Here is a 22,777-nt window from a genome sequence, read left to right on the forward strand (position 1 = left end):
TGACCAATAGTTTATTATTATGCTTTGATGAAGCTCAACTATTAACGTGTCATTCAAACCATCAAATAATTTGTTTTCACAAAAGTACAAAAGCATTCTTTCATTGCAAATTTGTATTAGGAAAATTTAAATAACAAAAAAAATTCAACACAATACACAGCAAAATATTTGTAAAGCTGCATTCCACTGGAAACAAATGTGGAGATGATCTGGCTTAGTGTAAAAATGTAGAGATGATCTACAAGTGGAAATTATTCAACTGAGGCTTACATAGTCTAGGTCTTGTGTCAGTGTTTTATTTCAACCCTTTGGGTTGACTCAAATAACTACATCTGCTCCAATGTTTACGACATGTAGAAAATTGAAAAGCTATAAAGAAGCAAAGAACAAGGGCTATGTGCTGATATAACATTACAGTAGGACCCAGGGATTTTCCAGGTGGACCGCTCAAACACAGATGTGATATACCAGCACATGCATCAAGTTTTATGTGACCATCTCAGCTCCGTAACGCCTGATAAAATGCAGAACATATCATATTTAATGCATGGATGTCTAAGCATGGTTTGCTTTTAATTACAAATATGTTGGCGTTTTAATATTCTCCTTAGGTTGTTCAGCAATAAAGACAAATGTTACAAGACTCTTGAAAAGGTGAGTTTAATTGTCTTTTATTTCATTTGTTTATAAGTATGAAATAAAGCGGCAGTTCTTCAGAAGAGTCTTGGGCTCTCGTTTCTCTGTCACACGCTCACATCTTTTTCATCTTGAATGAACTACTTCATCTGAATGAGATCAGTGCAAAAGCTGACGTTTTGATGAAGAGATTCAAGAGAATTGAATAGTTACATTGCTATTAGATGTGATCACGGTTTAGAAACATTCTCAGCTGATTATTATTAATAATCATATAAGTCATAATAATCATATAAAATAATAATATTTGAATAAGTAACCCTCCTTCCATTTTGTAATAAGCAAAGTAAATGGATAAACAATAACAGTAATACATATTTAGTGGCAAGTTCATATGTGTTTGTTTTCACTTGCACTTTGCATAAACATTTAAAATGTTTAATATAAATATTTGATGACAGTCGAGTGACAAATACGATGATTTTCAAGTGATAGAATATGCCAGGAAGTGTGATAAATCAGGAAACGGTGCAGGTGAATTACTTCCTCAAAGAGAGTACGCATCGTGGTAGCACAGCATTTTAAATCCCAAACGGTCGTTGCACAACGTTTACGTGACGCACGATTGATACTGAGAACGTCAAGACGTCAAGAATACGATATATGCATGCGCTTGATGGGTATATTGTCAAAACATCAGCTAGCTTGGCTAATGTGACAGTCCCAGCAGGACGTCACGGAATGGAAAATACTGCGTCAACCGCGAAGTAAAGACTGACAACAACCCTCGTTTGCGGGCCATTCCGTTACTTATGAAATGGCAGTGATGTCTGTGGTTTTGTTAGAGCGCCTACCGTTATTTCAGGAGGATGCTGGGAGGGAAAACACCCCGCTGCTGGTGGTGGGAGGTCGGTGTTAGCAGGGATGCTGCAGCTGCGCTCCGCTACCTCGGCTCGCTCTGCGTCAGTGGTGATGACGTCAGCGTGGCATCTTCTCAGAACCGCAGAGAATCCTGTTTGCGCGTGAAATGCTCTTCAAGGAAATAGTATATTCAATAAAAAAATGACCTATTTTAAAAAACAAATTTAGGGTTGTCATTAGAACACAACGACGATGCAATGTATCATGCACTATGTCACATAAAGTTTATATTTAGCGAATAGTCTTTAACCAAAATATAATCCTAATAAACACCACAGTGAAAAATTGTTGCTGTTGTCAACTTCTATATTCCTTTTTGAAACTGATTAAAATAGGTTAGTAAGAATATATATATATATATATTATTGTGATAAAAATAATTAGACCGTCTCATACATGCAGCAGTTACAGGTGTAAATAAAGTTTTGAATATTGAATAGCGACTGCCGTAAAGCAGGAGTTTGTTTGTCGCGCAGCACGCTGTCGTCATAACGACAGCCAAGATGGCGGCGATGGTGGTGGAAGAGGAGCATGCTGTCTCGGAAGTTTTGAGAGGACTCGCTCGACACCTTAACTGCCTAAATGAAGACAACAAAGCGACTAGAAAAAGAGCTTTAGAGGCGATTAAGAGGGAAACTATCGATAAGAAACTCTCCAGCTCCATCCTGCAGGAGGTGTTCGCCACCCTCCTTTCGCCTCTGCTTAAGTGCCTAGCAGATCCAATGGAAAGATGCAGAGAAACAGCGATAAGCACGATAACGGAGTTTATTCGTTTTGTTCCGCATCCGGAGGAGTCGCTGCCGTATTTGATCCCCACCTTGACACAGCGGCTCGGGGACAGGGAGCTACAGGAGCCGTCCGAGGAGCTGCGACTTTCGGCAATGGAGCTGCTAACGCTGACGGTGGAGGTGTGCGGGAAACATTTGGCTCCATATCTGAACGACATGATCACCATACTGCAAAGAACTATAGTAGATCCTTTCCCGGACGTCAAACGAGAAAGCTGTAAATGTACTGTGAAGTTTTCGAGCAGCGTACCAGGTAAGTCTCCTCTGCTGTGCTTGTTGACATCTGTTGCCATAGTTACAAGGATTTACGAACGACAGAAAACAATGCCATTATCTAAGGGATTGAAATCTTCAAAAGAAAATAAGTTGCATATTATTTATTATTGAGTAAATAGTGCCTCGTTTAAAAAGAAAGTGAACCTCATGGAGCACGTTTAGTCGTCCTTGAACACTACAAACATATTTATTTTAACATATAAATTCAGGAGATGGTGTTATTCTACACAATACCTACACAAACTGTTTTCCTCTGCCCCATTAAAAGTGATGATCTAGATGTATACTTCTTTGTATTTGTTCACACTGAAGTATTTGTATCCCTGCCACTCTGATCTTCGATTGATGTAGGACTGAAGTCAATAATAATAAAGTGTCAATGACTGATGTCAGAATGGCTCTAGATAATAAACAAATCCCTGTCTTGAAGGACAAGGTAACATCGTAAAGAATAAAGTGACATCATTGGAAATAAAAACTAACGACAATGTTGTAAAGTCTCAGATTTATAGATGCGTGAAATAAGGCAGGGCAGAATCAGCTCTAATAATGGCGCCAGGTGTGGAAGAAGAGCTTGCAGCTTCTGAGATCCTCAGAGGAATTGCTCGGCACCTCAACTGTCTGAACGAAGACGGCAAATCAACACGGAAAAGAACCCTCGAGTCGATAAAGAAAGAAACTATTGACAAGAAACTCCCCAGCTTTGTCTTGCAAGAGGTTTTCTCTGTTCTCCTCAAGCCTCTTCTCAAGTGTCTAGCAGATCCAACAGAAAGATGCAGAGAAACAGCAATCCTTATGATGACAGAGTTTATTCGTTTTGTTCCCAACCCTGAGGCGTCTCTATCGTTTTTGATGCCCTGCTTGGCTCAGAGGCTCGGGGACAAGGATCTCCATGAGCCGTCTGAGGAGCTCCGGCTGACCATCATGGAGATGTTGAGTCTCATTATTGAGGTTTGTGGGAAACATTTGGCTCCATATCTGGACGACATGATCAGCATACTGCAAAGAACTATAGTAGATCCTTTCCCAGAAGTCAAACGTGAGAGCTGTAAATGCACGGTCAGGTTTGCCCAAAATGTTCCTGGTATGTTCTGTTGCTTTGCATTTAAACAGCTGATTATGATAAATAACATTTTAAACAGCATCTGTATCCTTTTCCCTCAGAGCACTTCCACATGCAGGCGGAGAGTTTGGTGAAGCCTCTGATGCAGACGATTGCTCATCAGCACTCCCGAGTGCGAGTGTCAGTCATCGAAGCCACGGGGGCCGTAATTCAGCACGGCACCGGGAAAAACGTGGATGACGTTCTCTCTCACTTGGCACAGAGACTGTTTGATGATTCTCCACAGGTGAGCGGCCGCGAGGAGTCACATCCAACATGACTGCCGTGGCTGTCACTGGTCAGTAAACGCTTCTTTCCTCCCTCTGTGCAGGTTAGACGAGCCATCACTCTGGTTGTTGGCGATTGGCTGCTTCACTTGAGGGACAGATATTCCTATTTTGCCAAACTCATCCCATTGCTGCTGAGTGGGATTAATGATGAGATCCCTGAGATACGGTGAGGATGAATCTCAATGATAATCATTTTTTCCAGCCCTCTGAAAACATTGGGACAGTGCACTATGAAATAACATTTGTTTCTCCATCATTTTGTCTCACACACTACTTTGAAATAAAAAAAAAAATTGAATCCAACGTGTCACAGAAAAGCAGTGAAGATGTTTTAAAGGCAAATTCTCGACCATTTCAGACTCCAGGCTGTGGATTTGTGGAGGCAGGTTGGGTCCCAGTGGGAGAAGGAGAATGAGGATGACATCAAGGACAAGCTGGACTTTCTCTTGACCCCTCCGTCCCACTACCCAACAGGGGGTGAGCTATTTTATGTCTTCCTCCTCTTGTACTATATTGGAAAAGTTCCCATGGCTCATCACTATTATTAACCAGAGGACATTTGAATTATTTAGTGCTACAACTTAAGGGATGTGAAATACAAATTGCAATAGAAAAATATAGTCATTAAATATATGCTTATGTGAGCAGAGAAAGCTGAACTTGGCCACACATTGTCTGGTTCAAGTGATGCAACACTTGCAGTTTGAGAGTCAAGTGTGCTCCTCGAGGCTGTGGATGCGTGTGAACCTGAACATGGTCGCTTCAGGTGAAGCAACACAAGGTTTTGCGTGTCTTTTCCTCTCATGCACGTTCTTCAGCGGAACAGCCGAAAGTGCAGCCGCTGCCTCAGGACAGGAAGGGAAGGCTTGCGCTCCCCGGTAACCGCCATAAATCTGCCGAGTCTCCCAAAGTGAAGAGGTCACTGTTCAACTCTGAGGGTCGGACACAAAAGGGCTTGTTTTGTCTTGTCCAGCTGTGTCTCTGATTTATCCCCGTCTTCCTTTACTCAGCTCTTCCTCTTGTTACATAGCGCGGGGGGGAGAAATAAAAAGAAAGAAAGGAAGGATGCAATTTGTAATTCCTTTTTTCACCCTCCAGAGGAGCGACCTGGACTTGGCTGCCGAGAACTAGTCGTGAGAAACCTGTCCAAGCTAGTTCCTGCCATCAGCAACGACCTGACTGACTGGCTGGCCTCCACCCGGATCAGAACATCCCAGCTGCTTTATGTGCTGCTGCTGCATGCTGAGGACCACTGCACTCAGCATCTCCAGCCCGTCTTGGCTCTCCTCTACCGGGCCTGTAGTGACGCTGAGAAAGATGTGGTCCGAAATGTAGGTCACCTTTGGAAAAAAAGTGTTTTTATATGTTGCTGTGTTCCACAGTTTTATTCTTAAAACATACTGTCTGCAGCAGCAGATAACTGTCAGACAAATCACAAACCACAGACCAAAATATCCTGAAATGTTTCATCACATTGCGGTAATTTAGGACACACATCTGTTGATTCAGTCAGCACTCTCAATGACATGGAAGCGAGTGAATACTCTGCTTTTATTCTGTGCCAACAAGGGATCAAGGATTTGGGATGCACCTGTTTGAAATGGATCTTTGATGTGCAGACATTTAAGAGCGCTTCCTGCTTCCCTCTTTGTCCCTGACACTTCCTCAGCTGGTCTCATTTCTCCTCTGCCATGTCTAGTGCCTGAAAGCTGCTCAACTATTAGGGACCTTTGTCCCTCTTGAGATCCTCCTCAATCTGCTGCTGGACCGTGTGACGGATCCCACCACCTCCTCCCATCCCTGGGCCCCCCTCAAGGTGATGTCTGCGGTCCTCGGAGGCTGCTCCAAATCGCTCCTGCAACCACATCTCCAGCAGATCGCCAGCACATTGGCGCAGCCCGATGTCTGCCAGGAATATCAACAGGTCAGCAGAGGGGAATTTGGGCTTGGTTGTGGTTTGTTTACTCATTCACCTGAGAATCGCTGCTCTTTGCTAGTTATTTAAAAAACAACTGTCTCATTCTGTGCTGGCCACCTGAACAGTCCCTGAGGATTTCCACATGGCTGCAGAATCAGAAAAGTTAATATTTGAAGTAGGAAAAGTTCAGTCCACACCTGTTCCAGTGACAGCGTTGCCAACTGTCTCTTAGCCCGTGTTTTGCTATGTTCCCCACTAAATCTGTGACTTCAGCTGTTTAAATCTTAGCTGACTGCTGGATGGTGATTCTCCACTCTCCACCAGCGCTCTCATTCTACATTACTACTCTACCACTAGTATCTTTTTAAGTGATTTATTATGAGTAACTGGAGTTTGTTTTGAAGTTTTCACTGTATATCAATGGTAATATTATAGTCAGAATCATTGTAATTACCATCACATGGAGGTGTTTTACTTGCAAATTGTTGCTTCAATGAAAGTTGAATTTGCTCTTGACATGATGCCATTCATGTTCATATTACGTGGATTTTTTTTTCTTTTTGACATATACAATTCACACTATCCAAAAACACGTTCAAGAAATACAGTTAAAATATCCTCCTAAACTATCTGCTGTAGTGCCAGTGGCTCAGGTGGTGGAGGGGTCATCACATTGTTAGTTAGAGCCTGGCTCAGATCTAGTTGCTGCTGCAGTGTCCTTGGGCAAGATATCTTTATCCACCGCACCTTGTGTGGATATTTCCCAGAGCATTCTCACTCGGACATCACATACTGATGGCTTTCGAGTGGACTTTAAGTCAGCATTCCGTGTTGGATGTTGGACACATTCTTTCTTTCGAATCAAAGGTCTCCCCTCCCCTCTTACGATTTCCGGATGTTAAAAAAAAGAATGGTTGGGGTAAGGATGCCAATAGGGCAGACCTGGGCAAAGTGCAGACCGGGGGCCATATGTGGCCCTTTGCCTGTGTTTTTGCAGCCCTCATGAGGTCAAACTAAAACTATACCACTGATAAGTTGTCATTTTTTGCCATATTTTTTATCCTGTTTCCGTTTTAGCCAGTACTGATTCAACAGTAAACGCAACACATTCATGACTACATTTTTGTTCCTTCTTTTCGTTTGCCTTTTTTAGTATTTTCCTCAAAATTAGTTGAAAGAAAATTCAAAATATATTTTGAAATCAATTGCCTTTTTATCTTTGTTTGTTACGTAGTTTTCTATTCATTTGAGATGCATGTATAGGTTTCATGCCATATTTACACATACCGCATGTCGTACTAAAGATTTTTTCTGGCACATTTCGTTGTCATCGGCGCCTTTCTTTTGGCATGATGGCCCCTCACTACAGTCACAGTTTATAATGTGGCTCTTTAGAAAATTTAACTGCCCACCTCTGCAATAGGGGGTGACGATTGTAAGCTTGATACCTTCCTCTATGGGTTACTTGGGATTTTCTCGAGCCGAAAATGTGGCACCATGAGACAAGCTCATGCTCACATGAGATACTATATATAGTGACTTTAAACCTTAAGGAGTCTGTGTATTAACCTTTACTCCAACCACTTTTTTTAACAGTCTGATGGCACGATGCCCAGGGCATCAGGAGAGGTGGATTGAATGAATAATGGATTATGTGAAGTGGGTATGAAAAGTGCTACATAAATGTAAATAATAATGCCTTAAGTATTCATTAAGCTTAGGGGAATATGGTGGCCAGGAAAGCCACATCAGGGAGGCATCGTAGCAAGGTACTTTTTTGCCTCTCCTAGATGACCTGGCTGCCGTGAGCTGACAGTTATCCGGGGAAGGCGCGAGTGCGAGTCCCCTCCGTAGCACAAGTCACCCATAGCTATGTAAAGGATTTGTGACCGAAGGTAAAGGCTGCGAAGCTCCTGACCTGACTTGACCCGCCTGGCACGATCATCCTTGACCTCCACCCCTCCCTCTTTATGTACCCAAGCACACAGCAAATTGGTCTGTGAATAAATAGATTTTACGATATCTCTGCTTTAAAAATGTCACTGGCTTCTCTGTACCTGCTGCTGAGTTCAGCAAGTTCACTACTGAGTAATTCTCCACGAGGCTTTCGAAAATGACCCTGTTTTTCAAATCCAACATTTCAACTCGTGAACCATGAGACAGCCTCTCTCTCTCTTTTTTTTATCTGTACAAGCCAGAAAAAAATAGGGTCTTTGGAGTTTGTTTTAAAATAACACTCCGAAAGTGGAAAAATCCCATCAACCCCGGCGCGGACTCGTCCCCACTTCCTTTCCTCTCACACCGAATACGTTTCCCTTTCAGAAACAAAATAGCGGTTGTTTGGCAGGGAGCTATTTTCTGATCCCGCCGCACCACTGGCTCACCTACCCCGTGACCCCCCTCCACTCCCAGCGAGCCTCAAAAGAATTTCCTCCCTGCAGTAGTAAAAACAAAAATCAACTAATTTCATGTGACCTTTGCATGGCTTCGCTGACCTTTCTGAACACACAAGGCAGCACATGGTCTTTTTTGTGTTTTTTTATAGCCCTGTGTTTGCGATTCAGCCCCAGAATGTGCTTCGGTCGCCCCTTTTCTAGTCAACGTTCAAGCCATTAGAGGAATCTCTGAAATTTCAAAGCCTGTCTGGTCATAGCGGTGATAAATGAGTGGCGGTGTTGACCCGCTCCTGTCCCCCCGCATGGCTCGACGGCCAGGTCAAGCCGAGAGAGAAGCAACAGGACGAAGCGGTCACACGTTGTCGCACAGATGGAAGGAGACCTCTGCTTCCTCTCTGTGTTTCTTCATCCATCTCCATTTGTCATTTTCTCTCCTCTGTCTGGAGGAAAAAATTGAGGCAGACAAAGCAGCAATAACAAGCAGGGTTCATCGCAGTCGGGTTACTATGAGATACACCACTGGAAACTGAAGCACCTGTGCACCTGTGAGATTAACTAAACATCACAGCAACCTCCATCTTCACTCCTCTTGCTCAGCCTCCATGGTCAAACCTATCCTCTTCATGCTCTCCATGCTCTCATTGGTTCTCATCCTCTTCTTTTTCCTCCTTTATTCTCATTCGCTTGTGTATTTCATTTCATTTTCCGGTCGTCAGTGCCACAAATAACTATGGTTCCGTCTGAAATCCGATTGAGCGAATGCCCCCCGGGCCCGACTTTGTTTGCGCCCGCTGTAGGCAGTTGCTAAGAATTACAACTTTGTACTTTTTGGCTCCGAAGTCGACCAAAAACCGACAGTGAAGTCGGGCTCCAAATCAAGCCCCTTAAGCAACGACACATAAATAATCTTCAAAGTGAACTGAGGCGGATCTCAGTGGGGAGTTGCGGGGAAGTAGCTGAAGATTTGGGAAGTGATATACGGCGCTTCTGCATGACTTCATTGACGCTGTTTTTCTTTCTTTATTGTGGAGGAGAGAGGAAAAATCCATGTATGAAAATAAATACAAATAGTGTATAAAAAGGATGCTGGTCATAAACTAGAGTTGGTGTTAAGAGTTTGCGGTCACTTCAAAGGCACGCTGGTGGTTTGGGAAACCTCTCGGTCCTGTGGTCTTGCCTATGATTGCGGAGAGGTCTTCAGTTAGACTTTAGACTGGAGAAGAAGAGGCAAGTGAATCTCTGAATTCCACTTTTGGTCGTCATGGTTTCAGGCCCGCCAAAACCTGCGGGGCTGTCGCTGACTGTCAGGACGGCCTCCCTCTGGATGGGAATCGACTCCAGGCGTCACCTTTTATGGTGGAGTCGTGTGTGCAGGTCATAGATATCGGAAAGTGGACTGATGCACGCGCACGCCTGGCGTAATGAGACCCCTGAAGCGTGCCCAGGCCAATGAAACCAGGTGTATCTCACCTGGCGCCAGGTGTCCACCTAGTCATTACACTGCAACTATTTTCTTTCCATTCTCACTCCTTCGCTCCGTTGGACAACTGTAATGGTGGCTTTCTGGCACGTGTAATTTAATGTCTGCGCGCGTGTTGGCTAATCTGTCTGTGTTTGCTTCTTCACTATTTAAGTCTACCGTCACTAACTTCCAGAGTCCCGCGACAGTGTGACGATTCCTATTGAGTCCCAAAAACGCAGTGTGAAAAAATCCAGTGAAGCAATTTTAAGCATGTGTGTCAAACTCAAGGCCTGGGGACCAAATGTGGCCAGTTATTTGGTGGCCTGTTCAGGATAAGTGCGGCAAAAACTATGCTACCTCTTGTAGCTTCGGCATCACCGCTTGATCCAGCACAATAAATAAACTTCACCTTTCAGTGATGCTATTGTAGCAAGCGAGAGCATCTTGTGCTGTGAGGTAGATTCAGTGTGGGCCTATTGAGTTTGATACTTTTAATGTCTAGGATCAAGGTTGGATTTTACCATACATTTAAGACAGTATAGTCATTCAAGGTGCTATATTTTGTGTCGATTCTTAAGCTGGAAAATGCTAATTGTAGCGGGTTTGAACTGCCAAGTTGTCATCATAATGCTGTTGTGATTTCCCAGACTTTAACAGGTTTATTATAATTGAAAAACAATGAATTCATGCAAATAACTTGGATTAATCGCATATTAACTTTCTTTCACTGGGAATATCTTACGGTGCACACTATGTAGTGTGATGTCATAACCAAAATATCCATCATGAAAGAGACTAAAATGAGATTCTGCTGCTGAATGGACTGTTTAAATTTTAAATAAACTTCAGTGCCCTTTATTCAGCGAAGAATTCACTTCACTTCCAGCTAAACTTGAATGTGATCATTACCAACAGCACATTTTACTCTCATCATTTCACCTTTGCAGGCAAACTCATATTTTTCCGTAGTCGCACATGAATCACGGTGGCCCCCAGATATACAGCCCTGGTGAATAGCTGCCAGCTTCAACTGGACCAGAAGTCCCTCAGCTTCCCTTAATCTCCACAAGGTCCTGGCTTCATAAACCAAGCGTCTCCACTTAGCCCTAAACTTCTTTCCCCCTCCCAGTAAATCAAATATCAGTTTTAGTCGCCCACGCCTCCTAGTGGAAAGCCAGTCAGGCTTATTACGTAAGTGTGTGCTGCCCCCCAGTCGAACACTCCAGCACACACCTGGAAGAAACATTACCCCCACCACACACTCTTGTCTGTCACTCTCTAAACACACTCGCGAGCCGTCGTCCCACCACCACCATTTAGCGCTAATGACAGGCCTGCTGAAAACAGGAAAAGAGGCTGTGATCCAAGTGATAGCATGGAAATTAGCCTGAGCAGCAGGTCTTTGTCTAAACAAGCTGGAATTGAGTCTGACGAGTGACACACTTGGAGGAATGGAGGAAAGTGTAGCGATCGGAAAGAATGGTCAAGAAGTCAATTTGAGCTTCCACATACGTGTTGTCTTCAAGTGCCTTCATGTTGGACTGATATCCGAGGCCGATATTGGGCGCAACTCTGTCTGCCTTTTAAGCAGCGGTGAGCTCATGCTAACCGATTTCTTTGAACCCAGTGTTGGATACAAATAATGACTTGAGATTGAGATAATGACATGGGTTGTTTGTGAGGGTAGTCAGGTTTTTAGCTACGGTTTGAGGCTTGTGACTTCAAGTAACATCCGACTTACGACCGGGATCGGTTCTGACCAACAGTCAGATTGTAAGTCAGAAGTCGAATGCCATTCAAAATGCCCGACACAATAGTTATTGGTACTACTGTATAGGATATACGATGTCAATCTGTTGCGTTTTTAAGCATCTTTTTCTGTTGAATACTATTATATACCAAGCTCTTTACTGTCGTACGCGATGCCGGCTGTCTGCCATAATTGTTGCACGTGTTGCCTTGCTGCTACGTGCTGCAGTGCCAGACATTGAATAAAAAAATAAACCTGGCCGTAAGTACGGGTAGACATAAGTCGAGAACGTTGTAAGTAGGATGTTACTTGTATATGTAGCGCAGCTGCCCTCTGGGGGTGATCCGCGAACATGCCAACCCATCTTCCATGCAGCATCAACCGATCAAACTTGCAACTTGTGAGAAGTGGACCATTGTGAAATTTCATCCATAACAATATGGCGCCTGAGATTCGGCAAATTTCGATCTAATTCATTGAAATTATCGGGGAGAGCGAATGAGGCGTATATATATAATGGCACTGGCACTTAAGATCAGAAATTTTGGGCGCCGTGCCCGGGTCACCCAGACGCCTCTCTAGCTGAACGCCTGTGATACATTAGAGGTACAATATGTTTCCGGTCAATGACATCACACCCTGGATCTGATTTTTCAAAACCTTATAGCGATTAAATGGAACTTGAAATGAAGGATTCTATGGCACTTCCTATCGCTATGCAATACATTTATATTAGCAAAAGATGATAAGCCACCGTACAAAACTGAGAATCGACGGAGCAAGAGGGACCGAAACAAGAGCGGGACAGAACACTGCGCCACAGATTCAGCATCTACTGGACACTTCTAGCGTTGGAAAGAGAAATATCTTTGTGGAATCACGTGAAAAATAGCGGCACTTGTGCCGTTATAAGTGTAAAAAAGGTTGATATATGGCGGCTAGGTTGGGAATGGATGTCAGCTGTTGACTGGTTGGAAGTTAAGGGAATCCACGATGATGTACAACACTCAAGCTGAAAGTCAGATGCTGAGGCTCGTAAGGAAAAACGAACGGCGGATGAGTTACAGCGTCACACTCGCACAGCTGCTGTCTCACGACGTCTTCCTTTCCCCAGGTGATGTACTTGGAGCAGCTCTTGGCGTGCGTGGATGTGCTGCTGCAGCAGTGCGAGGCCGACGTCGGCCCGGTCAGCCTGCAGCTGCTGCAGGTGCTGGTCGCCGTCCAGAGCCTCAGCACTGAACCGCAGCTCAGCGAAAAGGTGAGAAGCACTCCATCCATCTTATTTTCTTTTTATGGCAACACAGCGCAGTTTATGAAGCCAGAGAGCAATTTGAAGAATGCGAGCATTTGTGCATGTTCAAAGTGGGTCTGAAGTATAATTACCCGCTTTAGCTCGCCAGCTGAAATTGCAGCCTTGGAGTGGAAAAAAATGGAGGGAAAATGGATTGGGAGATGTGAGTTGTGTTTGCAAGCAGGTGTGTGTCATCGTCCTGGCTCTTTCTCTGTGTGTCTGCTTGCATCATCAGCTTTTAGGGTTTCGTCTGCCGCGAGCCGTCCAGTCACATTGTTACTCAATTTCCTGTCGCCAGATTTTATGACACAGAAGTAGGGATTATGTGGTGTTACAGGCTCCTAAAATGTCCTTAAATATAATTTGGTTGGAATCATTTCAGTTCATAAACTTGCTCAAAGTTTTCCAGAAAAAAATCCATGAGTTCCTAAAAAGTGAATGTCAATACTTTTTTTTTAAATTTCTGGTGAGTAACACAAGTCACTGGTTGAGCTTTTATTACAACCAGTCAAATCCCCTTTTTGCCCCATCATTTTTTTAGGATTATTCTTGACACTTATGCCGTCTACTCTCTAAAGATGGAATACTACCATAGTTTCCGGACTGTAAGCCGCTACTTTTTTTTGCAGTCTGAACCCTGCGCGTTATGCTACAACACGGCTAATATATAGATTTTTTTCAGGCTCAAGAGCATCATGCTGCCAAAATATTGATCATAAAGTGCTGAAAATCCGATGTTTTCGCTCGTGTGACCACAGCTCCACCAACAGAGACAATCCCCTGGAGGACTTTAGGCGAGAAGCAGCAGCTAAGACCAGCTGTGGTGTCGGAACTTCGGACACGCAGGCGAAAACAGTGCATTTGGAGCGCTTTAATGTCAATAACAGATGTGAGGAGTACTTGACTCAAGTTCAGAACATTGCCCAGTCGGTTTCATGAGTCAGTGTCTCAATGCTGGACCCTGTTTTCCAAACTAGTTTAGAAGTGATTCTCATGCATTTTTAAGCACCACTGACCTTTCTACGGCGCAGACAGCACCACTGCACCCGCGGCTTATGTATGATCTATTTTCCTTCTGAAATGTAGTGGGTGTGGCTAATATTCCGGTGCGTTCCATAGTCCGGAACTTACAATATTAGTTGGCCATGATGTCAACGTGACTTGTTGTTGATCCAGTTTTGGTGCTCTTTTAAATTGTTTTTTTTTTTTTTTTTTTTTATTCAGTCTGCTACAAGTTATCTTGGAGTTTGACCCTAGCCCTACACAGACTTAAGTAATAACTACAGCAGAAACATCCTCAAGACTCTTTTAAGAACCTTGCGTTTGGCAACCTGTCTGACCTGCTTGTTTATATCTGTTGGCATGTCACGATGACAGTAATGCGCCAGCCGGTTCAGACAGAGGGAGAGAGTCGGGTGAGAACGGCCTTGGGCGTTTCCGTCCAACCAGCGGGAACAAACGGAGCTTCTCAGAATAAGAAAAAAAAGGGGCAAGGCTTTCCCATCAGCGGCCAGCTCAGTGTTGTCCAGCTTCTCCTGAAAAGAGCCCATCAGTGAGTCAGACTGTCTGACCATCCCCGAGGGACCTTGAGTGGAACTGTGAAGTCCCCTTTAGGTCAGCTCCTCTGCCCTGAGGAATCTGTGAATTATTTACTCTCTTATCTTCCATTCCTGCCGCATCCTCTCGGCCCCACTTTATTAGCTCTTCTCCGTGCTTCCTGTGTAGCTGTCATGCTTTTGCTGGTCGTTCTTCCCGAAACATGTCTCCCATGTGACCCAACCGTTTCCTGTGCCAGCTCGACACACACAAATAGTCTTGTTTACCTCTCTCTTGAGCTTTGTTTTGTGTTACGGTCCGTCCCTCACAGGCCCTGGAGAGTGTGCGGTTGTTGTGTAAGGTGCAGGGACTCCCCTCACTGATGGAGCTCTACAGGCAACACATGGCCCAGCTGCTGGACTGGCTGTACGCCTCCATCAACAGCTGGTCCAGTTACACCCCTCAGAGGCTGCAGCTACACATCATCATGGTGCAGTCAGGTGAGATGTTGGCAGTTATTCAGGCCTCAAAATTAGGTTGAAACATCTGGACAAATGGTCTTAAATACAGTGGGACAAGAGGTCAATGAAGATTATTACAAAAATAAACAAAACAAACTTGTTTTTGTGTTTGTGCTTAAGTTTTTTTTTGTTTATATTTGGCCTTCAAGGCCACCGTACTCAATCCATATCTCTGTTTTGTTGAATATAGAAGTGTCAGGAAGGATGATGGATAAACTCATTGTATGGGTGATGGGTGAATGTCTCTGTAAATTTATTAAGGATTGATTTGACAAATTCTAAATTAATATTTATGGCCTATAAATGCTGCCAACTATTTATGTTTTAGCATGTTATTAATGAAGCTCTTTTATTACAATTATTTGTGCTTCCTTTCTTTAGCGTTACAGATGTGCGATGTAATTACAGTACATTTGGTACGTTATTACAGGTAGGTATATCATCATAAAAACCCCAGACTTCACTGTACATCTCAGTGTTAGACACCATCTGTTACATCATATACGGAGCAGCGTTCACACTTCATCAATCACATCAAATACAGCAGCTGTCAAAGCGGCAGCTCAGGCTCGCTCGTATATCATCCACCATGTTGGAGCATCTGTACGCCGGGACAACCCCCCGAAGAACATCCCTCGACTGCTGCTCTTTCCCAGCCGCAGAGAGTTGAAGGTGACTTTAGCGGGGCGACACCTGCTTTGTTGCTGAATCTCGGCTTAGAAAAGGTGAGCTGAGGTTTCGGCAGTGGGGTGAGATATTTCCATCGCCCGACACGTGTTCATTAACACCCACGGTTTGTGAAGCCGCGACTTGTCAGGTAGTCTCACATACGAGGTGCGAGCAGTGGTCCGGCGGGTTTAAAGACCCCTGACTGGAGATTTGACTTACGCCCCGATATACCGTTTAATCCGCCTCCCTGTGCCACGCTTTTATCTCGGCCTCCCTCCATCTCCATCCGCTCTGCCTCTAATTGAGTGGGCAGCTGAGTGGGTGCCCCTCTAATCCACACACAAACACGCTCCGCACATTAACGCACTCCCACGACTTAGTGACCGGTCCACCCGCCGATCCCCGTGTGGGTCACAACATCAAAGGAGCCAGCAGACGCCCGCTCTTGACCTTCCTCCACATCAAGGCCACTTTGATGCTTGGCGCGTTTTAATGCTAGTTTTGAATGATTCAACTTCCTTCTCAAAGGAATCTTTATTCCACTGAGCGCACGCGGTGCCAGGTGATCACTGTTTTTGCCGTGATGTGACAGACCCTTTGATTCACACATTCCCGCCAGAGGAAACTATTTCCTCGACTCATTCTTTTTCCCTTATCTTTCCGAATTGCAGGAAATCATCGGTCTGAGCGCCTAAAACAAGCCCAGACTTATCGGTCACTCCACACACAGAGCTTTAAAAATAGCCGTGTAAACATGCGGTCATAGTTTCGCTGTGTGGGCAGGAGGGGAGCTGGACAAACTCTCAAAGTGTCACTTTTCCAGGATTGTTAGGAAACATTTACCAAAGGGGAATTCGTCTCATTTCCTCCGAGCGCTGTGTCATCGTCTGAGTCCTCCAGAACCACACGCAAAAATGTGCCAATTGTTTTGTGTCAAGCAGCAATTATTGTGTGTTACAGGGCCTGTTGTCGGGGAGTTTGTCGGTCAGCTGATGCCCCTGCTTCACATCTGCCTCCAGAGTGACAAGGACCCTGAGATGAGGATGAACTTCTTCACAATGCTGGCTAAGCTGCTGCTGGATGCTAAGAACACGCTGGACTCTCAAGGGTGAGGGTCTTGCTCGCACACTGAGACCTGTTTTTGCCAAACCAGCTTGGTTATCATAGATCCTGTTGCGTCATGACCTTCCTCTCTGGTCCACCTTTATCCATGTACCAACATCTCTTTGTGCTCTTCCTATTCTGACTCATCTCCACCCTCCTCACCCTCTCTGCACTCTCTTCCTCACCAGATCTCTGTTCCTCCTCATTTTCTCTTCCGCCTCATCACTTTTGATCACTATATCAGCTGCAAACATCATGGTCAAATCCAATTTTTGGTCGCAAACCCATTTTTTTTTTGCCCACATTTTGTCGATGTGAGTCTTTTATCAACAATGGCAAACTCCTTCAGTAGTTTGTTATGTAGCAGCCATGGCTCTGTTGCCAAAACAGTCCTTACATTTCCACGCACAGTATTTCAGAAGAAGACATACAATGTAAATCTCTCCTCAGACGCCCCTGAATGGTTTTAGACTGATGAAGGACTTAGGCTTGTGTTTGGAATAACAGAGATGCCCACAGATACTCAAGCGCTCCCGAAAGTAGATTCTTGGCAGTTTGATGTCCTGCAGGATCCCCACCCACCCCCCTGCTCCCTCTGCGGGGCTCAGACCTCTAATCTGAGGGAATGCATTAAGCCTGCGGGACTCACTGGCAGACTACAGCACATTTGCTGCTGTCAGTCACACATCCAGGCTTCATCCACGGGAGATATTTGTCCTGTGAGTCACCTTGCCACCGCAATATTTCGCAGGGTCGCAGGTCAACGTGAGGGCTAGATAATCGCTAATACTCTGTTGGGTAATTACAATGTAGTACACATGAAAGCTTCTTCTTATTCTTCCTGATGGCTTGGTCCACAACAACAGCACCACAAACTGACAACCACCACAGGATGGTGAACCATGGAAGAAAAAAACATCACATGGCATCATCTATGTCAAACCACAAAGCAGTCACTAAAACCTCATAACCTTAAAGACCACCACCTCAGCCACCACCCCAGGAAGTCAACCACAAATCCCCAACCACAGAACAGAACCAATACCAAGAACAATATTCACCACAAACACCATCTCAGCAGTCTCCAAACACCAGGACTAGTCCCGTAACGTGAGCAACAAACAAAGCTACAAGTTGCCACTGAAAACTATACAACACATTTACAAGGCCCACCACCCCAAAACCATCAGAGGAAAAGCAAGAAAAACCTCCAACCACCACAAGATGTCCCACCACAACCGTCTTACTTAAAAAAATAGTGCCACCCCAACTGGACTAATCGAAATTGTTCCACCACAAAAAGTGTATTAACCACGTACTCCATGACATTAACCTCAAACCCCAGGACTAGTATTAGTGCCACCACAAAGTGAGCAACCAACGAGACGACAGTCACATTAGCATCCACAACCACCACATGAACACAGAAACATGCACTCACACACCACAGCGCCCGCTAGCAATAAGCCACCACACCCCAAACCTTAGTGGGGAAAACACAGCAAAAACATCTGGACAGCAACCACCACAAAATCCCCTGAACAAACAACCCCAAAATCCAAAAGTACCACCACAATGCCAATAACAACAACCAACGTACTCCAAATAGATGAGCCACCACATTGACTACATTAGTTGCATATAACTACCAAAATCTCAGTATTACAACCATGACAACCACCCAGCTACAATAGACCACCAGGTAACAGTAACCTAGCTCAAACAACAATTGCGAAAATGCTCCGTCAGCTCATGATCCTGTGTACAACCACTACTACTCAAGTTCATGCCTCCACAAACCATAGTTTACAAAACAACGATGACTACTGTTATAACATTAGCCACCACAACGCTTAAACAGTTAAAAACAAAAACCTACAAAAACACCATGACAGCAGCCACCACAGGAATGAACCAACCCCAAACAATTGGACAACTGAAACAATCGGCAACCAACCATTTTAAATAGGAAATTTGCCGAAAACCACCGTAGAAATCCCAGCAGCTGACCAAGTTAGCCCAGAGCACAGTTTGGACTTGGAAAAACCACCACATCCTCTCAAATGCCACGACTAATAACACAACCAAACAATAGCCTATGACAAGCGCTACCAACTGAAAACACACCAACTGCAATTCACTAGATTTTGCTGTCGACAAGTCAACTTTTCTTCCCTTTAATTTACTGTTTTGCAACTTTTGTGACGCAACTGTTCTCTATTTTCTTGTCAGAATTAATAAATGCTCACAAAATAGCGTGAGACCTTGACATAATTCTGTGCCTTATGCATGAACTCAATAGGTAATAAAATAAACTCTTCTCAGCAATGTGTCACGGCGACATCAGTAAGTTATATCAAGCTGGAATCGTCGGCACATTCTTTGCCAAAATCTTCTCTGACTCCTCATAATTGCTGACGTTAAACAAAAGAGTTTTGTGCTGCAGCTGAGTCAAACTTCTCTTGTTTCCTCAGCTGAAGTCATCACAGGAGGATAATCATGTCACGCCTTCGAAAAGGTCTTCAAAACAAACGCTCATTTTCACCACAATATGCTGATCCAAAGGTCAAATCACAGAGCAGGACTTGTGCTCTTTCTAAAGCAGATCGCTGCCCACACACGTACTGAGATAGGACAATGATAGTGGTGGAGAAAATTGGTCTTTGTTCCTCACCCCATGACACATAATGAGAAACGAGGATGGGGAAAATGTGCCTGGATGAAAGACACGTTCATTCCACCTGTGTTTGATGTGGATTTAAATGATGACATAAAGAAGAGTAATGATGGTTGTGGCGCCTTATAGTATATCCTGACATTATAACTGACATTATTTGTGATTTTATAAAAATAAAAACTCAATTTATTGAGTCTAACTTGGATCAAAAGACCTTCCAAAGTGCACTGCAGCAATGTTCAAGTCAAATATTTACATCCCTCGATTATCAGGCAATGTGAAACTGTGCGATTGGTCTTTAACCTATTCTGAACTGTTTAAGTGTTATGCCGTTTAAATTAGAATTCAGTTTTATATTGACTCAGACAATGCACTTACAGGCACCGAAGAATGAATTGGGACTTGAGTTGACTCCACATTTTAGATCCTACAAAATAAACCTAAGATGAAGGCACAATATTGGGAACAAGAATCATAATTCATTGTGGAAGACAGTCGTCTTGTTGCAGCAGGGTGAAATTTTTAAAACAGTCATCAAGATAATGGATTTTTTTGACGCTAAGAACTAGAACTATTCGCGCCTTGTATTCATCCTTTCCCTTCTTGTGGAGGTGCTTGTGCAATCCTATGAGCAACAGTCTCCCCCTACTGGCAGAGACGTGCCACAGCGTGGAATAAAAGCGCTGTATTGATAGATCATGATGTGGGTTTCTTCTAGTCATTTCCAGAATGAATCTGAGAAGTTTGTCAGCGACGTCTTGCTGCCCAACCTGATCTGGCAGGCAGGTCGGACGGCCGGGGCGGTTCGGACCGCAGCCCTCAGCTGCCTGCTGGCCGTGCTGCACGGAGGAACCATCTCCCCTGCTCAGGTACACACACTTCCCTCTTCACACACACCAGTCTACAACACCAGTAACCGCCGCTGATCTCGTGCAGCTGCTGGGTTTGGAGCAGAAACTGAGTCCCCAGGTCTTGTCGGCTCTGGAGGAAGACTCCCCGATGGCCCGGACCTTAGCCTGCCGCTCCCTGGCCACCATGTTGGGACTCATCGGGTCCGAGCTTCACCCCGAGGCCCTCAACAAGATCTATCCAGGTGACCGTGAGCGGCTCCTCTGCTTCTGTGTTTCTCTCCCGTCCTGAACAAGTGTCTTGCGTCTCCAGAGCTCCTGAAGCGCCTGGACGACAGCAGCGAGGGGGTGCGGCAGGTGGCGCTGCAGACCATCGGCCTGTGGCTCTCCAACCTGAACAAAAACTACAACGCCGAGGTTTTCTCTTCTCACCTGGAGTTCCTGTTCCAGCAGCTCCTCCTGCATCTGGACGACCCGGACAGCTCGGTGCAGGACCAAGTGCTCGGTAAGATCACGCTTAAAACACGACGGGTTTGAGATGATAAAGCAACAGACACTGTTTTCCTGGAAGATCCTCTTTATTTATGCTGTGTCTGCTGCGTGTTGTCCTGTAATACCAACCATGTGTGGTGGTTCTCACACCCTCTCGATCCTCCAGACCCTCGCCGTCGTAACAATGCTTTAGCTTAGCATCTTGACTGAAGGTGGAGGAGGGAAAGTACTTTTACGTCCAGTTGGGAGGGGGCCCCGGGGCCGACCCAAGACTGCTGCCTCTCCTTCATTTCCATTCCTAACCAACTGTGAGGATCTGTGTCTTGAAGAAGAAGAGCTATTGTTTTCTCAGAGAAAGTCACGGAAAACTCTCTGATCTCATCCCTGATGAGGTGTCTTTTTTTTTTTTTTTTTTTTTTTTTTAATCCACCTCCTGACCCGACTCTGAACATGAGCACATCCCTTCATGCTTGGATCTCCTCCCTTTCCATCCTCATCCAATTATTCTTTGTTCCTCGAAGAGCTGCTCTCATTTCCCCGCGTCTTGGATTTCAAACGGCGCAAGGTTGCCTGATGTGAAGTGACAGCATGACGGACAGCCTCTCCCTCTCTGTACCGCTGAATCCCGCCGTCCTTCCCGACTCCTGGGATCCGTCCGGCTCGCACGCTTGGCACCGCTGGAACTCGCCGCACAACAATCTCCATTGTTCTGTTTTTATAAAGCACTGGCCGCGATCTCAAACTCAGCAAAAGAAAATCCCCGAAATCTAACTATCACACGAGTTTACGTTAAATAAAGTCTCCATGGCGACCGTGTCAACATCAGCGCGCTCTCTGAGGGTCTTGTAGCAGCGGTTGTTCTGAATTCCAGATGTTTTGTGAAAGAAATGTGCTGCCACCTAGTGGGCATGAACGGCGCCTCTTCTATTGCCCTCTGCTGGTGATGCCAAGCATAAAAAACCTGACACATCATAGTGTCACATTAGTATGTTTTATATCGCATTTTCATCGCAAAAGTACAATGATTATGAGGTGTATTTTTATTTTCCTAAAAGAAAGTAGGGTGAAATAATCAAACTCAGAGAGCACAAATGTATATTTATATAGTTCTCGACCACAATCCGTTCCAGACGGCCGTTCGAGAAGTGATTTCTTCGAAATCTGAATCATTTGTTCCCATTACAATGAATGGAAAAAGAAATAATGCGTTCCAAGCCTTAAAATAGTCTTTTGTCGGAGTGAATGTAGAGTGTCTGCTGCAGGTGCGCTGTTCCTCTATGTGTGTGGCCGCTGCATGTGGGAGGGGTTGCCGAGTGAGTGACGTCTCTCCAGAAGTGAAGAGGTGCCCGGTGCGTGTCCAGCTCTGAATGTGCGCTTCTGTGCAGTTTGGCTGTGACAAAGTCATAAACCAAGTCACGCTCTGTCCCAGACTCGCCTCATCCCTGTCCCAGCTCCAGCCCACAACAGGACATCAAACCCTGGAGTGACAATAACACAACAAACAAAGCGCGTCGTGGCTCAGCTGATCAGTCCGCGCACATTAATTTTTTTCCGGCTTTTTTCGGGAGCGTTCGAGTTCTGGATTTTCGTTTGAAATCCGAAGCAAAAAAATCTCAAATTTTTTGTTCGAACTCTGATTTCGAAAACCGAGGTACCACTGTACATTTAAATTGGTTTCTTCTCGTCCTGTTCCTGGTGTTGCAGGTGTCCTGAAGCAAGGCAGCACTGTCCACCCTGCACTCCTGAAGAAAGAAGTGGTCGCTGTGAGGGACAAACAGCGGAGTCCTCTCTACTGCGACCAGCTGCTGCAGCACCTTGGCTCACTCACCAACTGACCATCCGAAATCAAGCACAAAAAAAATCAGTGTGGAACCATGAAATGACAACACTGAGCTCTCAGTTATTCATTTCAAGTCTAAATGTGATATTTTTACTTACATTCGATTATTAAGGTCTGGTTTTACCCTGTTTTTCAAACTGATTTTACTGGAGTTTCTCTATGCTTTTTACATTGCCCAACTGAAGAAAATATTGACTGAGAATTCTAGGAATATATAGGAAGTTATGTTGATCATGTTTTACAGAATAAAGATGTATTTA

At 44.7% G+C, this 22,777-nt stretch overlaps 2 protein-coding genes across 3 annotated transcripts in view; one reads left to right on the plus strand and one right to left on the minus strand.

The window, feature by feature from the left end:
• LOC128750607 (cAMP-dependent protein kinase type I-beta regulatory subunit) overlaps positions 1–1,648 on the minus strand; it is a 37,211-nt gene extending 35,563 nt beyond the window's left edge. The window contains exon 1 of the mRNA XM_053850900.1: positions 1,491–1,648. The gene's annotated coding sequence lies outside the window, so the exon portion shown is untranslated. The remainder of the gene's footprint in view (positions 1–1,490) is intronic.
• Positions 1,649–2,055: 407 nt separating this feature from the next.
• LOC128750606 (dynein axonemal assembly factor 5-like) lies at positions 2,056–22,754 on the plus strand. Of its 2 annotated transcripts, none has more exons than XM_053850897.1 (13): positions 2,056–2,598; positions 3,786–3,970; positions 4,055–4,179; positions 4,372–4,490; positions 5,112–5,344; positions 5,713–5,937; positions 12,654–12,797; positions 14,698–14,866; positions 16,517–16,664; positions 20,056–20,206; positions 20,274–20,430; positions 20,499–20,690; positions 22,382–22,754. In XM_053850897.1, the coding sequence occupies exons 1-13, from the start codon at positions 2,061–2,063 to the stop codon at positions 22,510–22,512; spliced, it is 2,517 nt and encodes an 838-aa protein (XP_053706872.1). In that variant the 5' UTR covers positions 2,056–2,060; the 3' UTR covers positions 22,513–22,754. The 2 variants fall into 2 exon arrangements, with proteins under 2 accessions (XP_053706872.1, XP_053706874.1); XM_053850899.1 differs by lacking the exon at positions 2,056–2,598 and adding an exon at positions 3,148–3,705.
• Positions 22,755–22,777: the final 23 nt, after the last annotated feature.

Source organism: Synchiropus splendidus, chromosome 19 (assembly GCF_027744825.2).
Source record: "Synchiropus splendidus isolate RoL2022-P1 chromosome 19, RoL_Sspl_1.0, whole genome shotgun sequence".
In the NCBI taxonomy this organism is placed as follows: domain Eukaryota; kingdom Metazoa; phylum Chordata; class Actinopteri; order Syngnathiformes; family Callionymidae; genus Synchiropus; species Synchiropus splendidus.

Coding starts and splice junctions, on each gene's coding strand:
- LOC128750606 (XM_053850897.1), top strand. CDS start 2,061: ATGGCGGCGATGGTGGTGGAAGAGGAGCATGCTGTCTCGGAAGTTTTG. Junction 16,665..20,055: donor AACACGCTGGACTCTCAAGG/GTGAGGGTCTTG, acceptor GGTTTCTTCTAG/TCATTTCCAGAATGAATCTG. Junction 20,207..20,273: donor GAACCATCTCCCCTGCTCAG/GTACACACACTT, acceptor GATCTCGTGCAG/CTGCTGGGTTTGGAGCAGAA.